Below are 8,530 nucleotides of genomic sequence, written 5' to 3'. Positions count from 1 at the left end.
AAGCAAATTTTGCCCTTAAAAAGAGCATGTGCATTTGCATTGCCCTTTTGAAATATAACATGGAGTCTATATTTACTGTAGTGCAAAGTGAATGCTGCAGCTTCAGGTAAAGCAAACACAGGAAGCAAAACTGTAGATAAATATATCATTCTTATGGGGCATGGCTGTCACTTTAATTGAGACGTTGACTATTGCATATTCAAGTCTGTGCTGCACTAGGTTGCATTAGCCAATCATGAATGCTGTGCGCTGCCATTGGCTGAGCCACGGAGAGAGCCATGCACTGTGCTGTGAGGGGCGGGGAGGGGGGCTCTCCATCTCCTCTGCGCTCTCCCATTCAACCTCTGTAGTCAGCAGAACGAGTGGCTGAGCGGAGGTACACAGCATCCACGGCTACAGCATCCTGCAGATGACTCTGCTGCGTGGAGGAGAGGAGGGAGGGAAAAAAAGAGCAAGTGTGGGAGAGAAAAGGGTTGATCCACAGATGAGGAGAGACTGAGAGAAGAAGAGAAGCACAGAAGGAGTAAGAGTGGGAAATGAAAGGAACTGAGTAAACACCGCTGCCTGCCTGAGGACCACTGCAGCTGTACTAAATCTGGGGCTGTCAGGCCAACCCTCAGCAAAGCAGTGAGTGAGAGAGGCAAGGGAGCAGAGGAGGAAAAGAAGTGATTTAAAGAGCTGATCTCATCACTCTGGACAAGCAGGGATGGGAACCCCAAGAGCCTCTCCGTCAGCAGATCAAACTTCACACAGGAAAAGTGCCTTTGGATCACCGGTCTGAGTCTCATCAGAGGAGTAAAGAAAAGGAACATAAAAGAGAATTGTCCTGTTAGTTCCCAAAAGGTGAAACCTCGTACAGGAACTCTGATTACTACACTGCTGAGTACAGCTCAAGCCTCTGCTGTCCCTCCTCGGTCCTCCCTCACACCTGCCTGCTCCTGGTGAATGTCTTCTCTGCATGCAATCCCACTGCTCGGCAGTTGAAAACACTCATGGTCGATGCCAAGGGAAGGAACATGAAATGTCTGACTTTCTTCTTAATGCTTCCCGAGTCAGTGAAAAGCAAGTCAAGTAAAAGCTCCAAGAAAGGGAATGCCAGTGGCAGCTCCAAGCTGCCCCCTGTCTGTTATGAGATAATCACCCTGAGGAGCAAGAAGAAGAAGAAGATGGCAGCAGACATTTTTCCCACCAAAAAGCCGGCATCCACCACCACAGTGCAACAGTACCAGCAGCAGAACCTCAACAACAACAACACCATACAGAACTGTAACTGGCAAGGACTCTACTCCACTATAAGAGAAAGGTAGGTACAACTGGCAAGCCTCTTTCTGAACCACAAATCACCACTGCTTCCCCCAACTGAAGTTTTAATTAAATATTGTTCTTAAAGTTCAATAGATCATGTTTCAATGCACTTTAATTGTCAGTTGTCTGATGAAATGCATCCCAAGACACTTATGTAAGGTAATTAGTAGTAATAGTGTGTGTGTGTGTGTGTGTGTGTGTGTGTGTGTGTGTGTGTGTGTGTGTGTGTGTGTGTGTGTGTGTGTGTGTGTGTGTGTGTGTGTGGATGGGTGTTCCCCCTGCCCTGCCCTCAATCCGCTGGGGGTATCTCTGTTTACACCCTCTTTTGCCGCTTTGACATAACAGAGGGCGGACAGGCACCGGGTGCGTTTGATATGCACAACAGGCAGAGGCTGCTCTGTACTAAAAGCAAAATATTTACCTTGGCCTATCAGTAAAAGACCCCAGCTGTCCAGAGCAAAATGTACGCTTTCCGACCTGGCTTTGTTGTCTCTCCAGAAATTCATGGGGCTGTTTACCCACCCCTGTGACATGTTCCACTATTCAATAATATATGAACGCAGCTTTATTGTTGGTCCCATTCTTTCACAGTGGGGATTTTCCATTCACTTCATTGTCTTGTTTGCTTGTTTTTATGTAGACATAAAGAGTTTAAGTGTGTTTAGTGTGCAATGTAAGACTTTAAAATCAATGCAATGTCTTTAGTCTTGCCTGATGCAATTGGGACACTTTGCATAATCATAAAACTCTTGTTTTAAGAGTAGCGAAAAAAAAAAAAATGCATTTATTTTACTAATTTTGTTTGACTTTCTGCCAAGGACTAATTGGTATGACTTTTATGATTCACATAATACACATATAAATGGGTTTATGTGCATTGATCCTCCTTTAATCTCACCCTAATACCCCCAAGTTATGCTTTTCTCATCTGATCTTCCTCTCCTCTAAAACAAATGTACAGGGTAAAATATGCAAAATTCATTCTGTCTTTTCTTTTTTTAGAAATTCAGTAATGTTCAACAATGAGCTGATGGCAGATGTTCACTTTGTGGTGGGTCAGCCTGGAAGGACTCAGCGGCTGCCAGGACACAGAGTAAGAATTTCATCAACCAGTAAAATCACGGTAGCAGGGAGGAAATTAGCAAACAAGCAATCAGCCGGCCCATCCCAGTGTTGTTCATATCATATCAGCATAAAAATAATCTACCCCATTGCCAGCTGTAATGGAAGTGAAATCCTTTGTGCTCCACTCTCACTTCCGCACCATGTGTCTTTTCTAGACAGTCCTCAATTATTTATGTAAATGAGGCTGACGGATAGAGGCACGGAGTGAGCGAAGGAGGAAGGGAGATCCTCTTCAGCAGTCATCTCACACAGAATGGATCGCCTTTGTCTCTGCTTTAGCTCAGAAACAGCTTTGCAATCACTCAACTTTTAATCAAACAGTGCGCTGTTACAATGATAAGGCACAGAGCAAGGTGCATTCAACTCTGTATCTCACATCCTAGTTTACTTTTGCGCTAATTTACTTGATTAGCTTTTGAATTTTGGATTGACAGTAGCATAACTATAGTTTAAATAGCTACAATTATTATAATTGGGCCCTCATTCATCCTGTTTATGCCAGCTGTAACGTGCAGGTCGACATGCTTCTTTGTTTAGTCCCCCCTCTGACCTCATTGCTTTCCAAGATGCTCACATGAATGATTAAGGTTTATAGTTGCCTAGACCATGTGCCTCATCTAGAAGCACATCATTACATCTACTCTATTTGAATATGATTATAACATTCACATTAAAACTGCTGAGTGATTTTGCAGCCGTGGATTTGGCTCAGCTATCCCCTCCACATCTGCACTGTCAGATGAGCCCTGCATGGGTCATCTTTTTTTGTCGGACCCAAATGTATAATCTATGATTGGTAGCTGTGGTGCACTTCTTCAGTGCATTTATAGAGGGAGTTTTAGAAGGACACTGAAGATGACTCGACTGCACTTTATGCTGAGACATTATGCCAATGGGATGTAATGACACTCAGCACAGCAATCTTTATTGTGTGCATTTGGCAGGAGCTCAGATGTGCATTATGATTTAATTCACAAAGTTATATCCTTGCAAGATGGAGGATGCTGCTAGCATCTAAAAGCAGTAATTTATGTGAACATCTGTAAAATACAATGGGTCAGGGGTGGGACTAATCTTATTCTAATATGAAGCATTTATATACTCAGCTATAAATGTATGTCTAAGTGCAACTGTCTTTCAGCTGATCTCTCTTTATGGAAAAGCAAACATGATTTCCAGTGTGCAACAACAACAACAGCATTGTTTCCAAAAACCCTAATTTGCAAGGTTTATTTTAGATCAGGTTCACTGCAATTTTAAGAGAAAGTCTGTGTGCCTTTTTTGAGAAAATTTATACCACCCACATACCCACCTACACATACTTGTGCTTTACACACATAACACAGACATGCACACACTAAAACATGAATGTACTTGAGTATAATAACAGAATTCATAGCCGTGTATGCAGTGCTTATCACTGGAATTATTAGTAGCTCGGTGTTGCATCTGATTTCATCATAAGTTCAGAAAAGTGATTAATTTCAGTAAATTGAACTTTTGCCGCACTCTCACTGTGTTATTAGGATTTCCTGTTGTGTTTTTTTTTATCAGAGGCAATCTTGTTCATTAGAAATCTGCCTCCCTGTCCTCAGGGGAAATAGCAACTGGCTGAGCTCGGCTCATTATGTGAGAAACTCAACAGGTTCAGTCTCTCCAGTGATTAGAACTGAGGCATTGTTCAATATCCACCAAGAGATTTGTGTTTTTATGTAAAGACTAAGAGCTACATGTGAACTAATTGGATTTAGTCCCATTTCAAATAATCCTTCCCTTTTACCAAATGTTACTGCATGTCATGTGGTTTCCAGTGAAAACAGAGGAACCACAGCATGTTTTCATTTCTCTTGTCACACTTTGTTTTCTCTTCTTTCTCCAACAGTATGTTTTGGCTGTGGGCAGCTCAGTGTTCCACGCCATGTTTTATGGTGAACTGGCTGAGAACAACGATGAAATCCATATCCCAGATGTGGAACCACCAGCATTTCTGGCAATGCTGAAGTAAGGATTATCCTCTGTCATAACCGTGCAACACAGAGTACTTCCTTCAATTGGCCCTGTTCTTGTGTGTTTTCTACACTTCCCTTTTCAAATAAAAAGTGCCATCTTTAGGTGAATAACTGCTATTTCAATCTGACCCTGATGGGGAAAAGGAAGGTTTGATGAAGCTAGCCCACACTAGGGGTGTAATGGTACACAAAAGTCACAGTTTAGTTTATACCCTGGTTTGGGAGTCACAGTTCGCTACAGAAAGCAACAACAAATGCATAAGGATGAGTTCCTTGAATGGCCACATGACGTTAGGCCATTAGAAGCTTGGGTTTGAGGAGTCAATCCACATAGACCCCCATGTTTAATGCCCAACTTTACAGGCTGGTACAAAAACGGTTTTGGTCTCTATAGCTAATTTCAACATTCGTGACAGTCATGGGCCAAGGTTACATATTTAACGTAAAAATGAGCACTTTAGGTTTAGGAAAAGAAAAGTAGGGGCGATGTACCTTGAAATAACTCAAAGACCACTTGGTTTCACATGATTCTGAATCGACAGATTACTGGCTCATGATTTAGTGGGTTATATATGAATTACGGTGCATTATTTTTTCGAGGCATACGTGTGAGCAATGCATGACAACAGCCTGGGTGGGCACAAGTGGGCAATGTCTTCAAAAGTGTCAGAGTCTGTATTAGCTGACCAGGAACCCACAGGCTGGCTTTTCAGCTTTGGCATTTCATTTGCATTTGCCACTCGCATTTGCTCGCCAGTCCGCTTGTTGTGTTAACCTCAGCACATGTTGCGAACAATGTATGGCTAAAACTGGCACATGTGAGCTTTGGTTCCACATTATGTGCATAAATTCTCACACCGTGTATTCTGTATAATGTGTGTACCGTACCATGATGGTTTGGTATGAATACTCAAGCCCTTGCAACCCTAGTCTATTCCCATCTCTGGCACATCTTGGACAAACCTGTTTCGCTCTTATCCTGCCAGACAAATGAAATAAAGTGTTCCTTCCTCTATCTCAGAGATAGAATCTATATCCGTCTACTTTCATTTCACTCATTTTATTGTACAGTACTTTCTACTTTTCACACTTCATATTGTTCTCTACCTCCTCCTTGCTGTTCCTCCATCACATTTATTTTTGAGTTTTGTTTGCTGTGTCCTTGCAGGCAAGCTACAGTAGGTGGTAGACGAGGGTGTGGGAGGAATACTATTTTGTTGGCCTGTTTGATTAGTGTGCACAGTGATTTTTTTACCCTGTTCAGAATCTCATATCATTGTTTTCTAACTTGGTTTTGAACAAATGCAGCTGTGCAGCTATGGCTTACAATACTGTAATGTCAGTCTGTTTCAACCACAACCAATGAAAAACTAGTTGTTTTTGTCACATTCATCATATCCTTGATCTGTTTTTACAAGATAATTATCTTCCTAACAAACATGTTTACACCATCGTGCTGCATGTCATTTCTGTGTGGTCTGATCTGTTGTCTTAAGCTGAGAAAGTCGCATTTTATGTCAACAGGTACATTTACTGTGACGAGATTGACCTGAGTGCTGACACAGTGTTAGCCACTCTTTATGCTGCCAAGAAGTACATTGTCCCTCACCTGGCACGTGCCTGCGTCAACTTCCTGGAGACCAGCCTGAGTGCCAAGAATGCCTGCGTGTTACTCTCCCAGAGCTGCCTGTTCGAGGAGCCAGAGCTGACACAGCGCTGCTGGGAGGTGATTGATGCCCAGGCCGAGCTGGCGTTACGCTCGGAGGGCTTCTGCGACATAGACGCCCAGACCCTGGAGAGTATCCTACAGCGAGAGACACTCAATGCTAAAGAGATAGTGGTGTTTGAGGCAGCGCTCAACTGGGCTGAGGCTGAGTGCCAGAGACAGGAACTCAGCTTGTCGACTGACAACAGACGTAAGGTTTTGGGCAAGGCCATGTACCTGATACGAATCCCTACTATGGCGTTGGATGATTTTGCCAATGGAGCAGCCCAGTCTGGCGTGTTGACGCTTAATGAGACCAATGACATCTTCCTGTGGTATACAGCAGCCAAGAAGCCTGAGCTGCAGTTTGTCAGCATGCCTAGGAAGGGCCTGACACCCCAGCGCTGCCACAGATTCCAGTCCTGTGCCTACCGAAGCAATCAGTGGCGTTACCGGGGCCGCTGTGACAGTATACAGTTTGCAGTGGATAAAAGAGTTTTCATCGCTGGGTTTGGACTGTACGGATCTAGCTGTGGCTCAGCAGAGTACAGTGCCAAGATTGAGCTGAAACGTCAAGGAGTACTGCTGGGACAAAACCTCAGTAAATACTTCTCTGATGGTTCCAGCAACACCTTCCCAGTATGGTTTGAGTATCCAGTCCAGATCGAGCCTGATACCTTCTACACTGCCAGTGTGGTGCTGGATGGGAATGAGCTCAGCTACTTTGGACAGGAAGGGATGACAGAGGTGCAGTGTGGGAAAGTGACATTTCAGTTTCAGTGCTCCTCGGACAGCACTAATGGCACTGGGGTGCAGGGGGGGCAGATCCCTGAGCTCATCTTCTACGCTTGACAACACCTCTGCACATATTTGACTGATTTTCAATGCACTTATGGAAATAGAAATTTATTACTTTGTGCATAGTGTCACTTTCTGGTATTTATTTTTGTCACTATTGTGCAGAAAAAAAAAATCAGACCTGTGATAGGGTCTTGTGTGGTTTTGATTTCAGTAATTGGTCCACTTGAGTAGGATCAGATAGATGTCTCAAGATGTTTGGTTGTCCAGATACGTGGATGAACGTCCTAAAAGATTAAAAATATCTTGCACTAGATGTGCATATAATGTATATATGAATATATGTAAATTTTGAAATGTATATGATGCCACAATTGTGGCCAATGCTGGCCTCAAAGATATCTTATATGATAAATATGCTACAGTATGTTTATTATTTCTATGCTTGCATAGAATGCACATATATAGCAGCAATACTTCACATTCTATATTCTTCGATGAGCATTTCATGTCACGACTCAGTCTGGACCATCAGCGTTAAAAAGTGAAGAAAGGCTGTATGATAGCAACATACAATTTCCTTAGGCATTTGTATTTACGTGGTTTCAATTGAATCTGCAGCTTTTTGATACTCTGAATCTAGTAACGGGGCACTTAGAGAGAGCGTGAGGGGTCTTAGATTAGGGGGCACTAGATATAATGAGACACAACCCATACAGCATCTCTCTCTGTAGCATGTTGCTCTGCACCTACAGTACACTCATCTCAGACACTCCAGTGAGGTTTCATTTAGATCAGTGTTATTATGTTTACAGTGAAATTCTACTTAAAGAATCACTTTTCACTGCTATACGGTCGAGTGAAAGATTTCTTTGGTTTAATCTGTGCGCATTGCAGTACTTACAGCAAGAGCAGAACTGTTCCATTTCATCTAATGTGTACTACTAATTGTTCTGGCGCCTTGGTTTTGTTTACAGCAAAAAGATCAATGATTGATTCAGTGTTAGAAACTGTTTATCTTATGGACTTTTACTTCTCTTTGTTAAAAACCCTGAACTGCTGAGCACTCCCTCCCAATGTGATCATACAGTATCAGTACTTGCATACTGTATATGCTACAGAATTGCACTGATGTTGGTTTGTAATTGAATTTGTCACTTTGTTTTACTTGTTCTTTTAAATGGGGCAGATTCTTTTGATTTACTGTGCTATGGAATATTTTTTTTCTGGTGTAGGATAAACATCCACAGACTTGTCTGCTGATAACAATGGATGGGCAAACTGGTGTTCATGTCCTGTGTTTACGTGCTACAGTGCTGGGAGACCAACGAATGTGTATGATTGTTGATGATGCAAATAAACAAAACAAGTGGTACATATTGGTTGTTCATCCCATCTGTAAAAAGCGATAACGCTACACACTTTGTCTGAAATTAGGAGATGGGGACAGATGATGCCCTTCAGCAGTGCAGTGATTTACAATACCAAGGAGAGCTGTCTGTTGATTGATGATCCCCGTCTTCTTGCCACTTATACACCCTGCTTTTTGTCTGTCAAAGTCCAACTCTATTCTGCATCCCACTGAACT

General features: G+C 42.6%; 1 protein-coding gene across 1 annotated transcript; it reads left to right on the top strand.

Annotated features, from left to right (window-relative positions):
- The first annotated feature begins 352 nt into the window (after window positions 1-352).
- On the top strand, window positions 353-8,308 carry btbd3b (BTB (POZ) domain containing 3b). The gene is made up of 4 exons (XM_050071752.1): window positions 353-1,303; window positions 2,308-2,398; window positions 4,313-4,431; window positions 5,964-8,308. The coding sequence occupies exons 1-4, from the start codon at window positions 993-995 to the stop codon at window positions 6,994-6,996; spliced, it is 1,554 nt and encodes a 517-aa protein (XP_049927709.1). The 5' UTR covers window positions 353-992; the 3' UTR covers window positions 6,997-8,308.
- Window positions 8,309-8,530: the final 222 nt, after the last annotated feature.

Source organism: Epinephelus moara, chromosome 19 (genome assembly GCF_006386435.1).
Source record: "Epinephelus moara isolate mb chromosome 19, YSFRI_EMoa_1.0, whole genome shotgun sequence".
In the NCBI taxonomy this organism is placed as follows: domain Eukaryota; kingdom Metazoa; phylum Chordata; class Actinopteri; order Perciformes; family Serranidae; genus Epinephelus; species Epinephelus moara.
This window is presented reverse-complemented; position numbering and strand designations above follow the sequence as displayed.

What these genes read in the sequence shown, in the direction of transcription:
- btbd3b (XM_050071752.1), top strand. Translation starts at nt 993, where the DNA reads ATGGTCGATGCCAAGGGAAGGAACATGAAATGTCTGACTTTCTTCTTA. An exon ending in TACTCCACTATAAGAGAAAG is followed by an intron (nt 1,304 to 2,307) that starts GTAGGTACAACT and finishes TTCTTTTTTTAG; the next exon opens with AAATTCAGTAATGTTCAACA. An exon ending in AGCGGCTGCCAGGACACAGA is followed by an intron (nt 2,399 to 4,312) that starts GTAAGAATTTCA and finishes TTTCTCCAACAG; the next exon opens with TATGTTTTGGCTGTGGGCAG.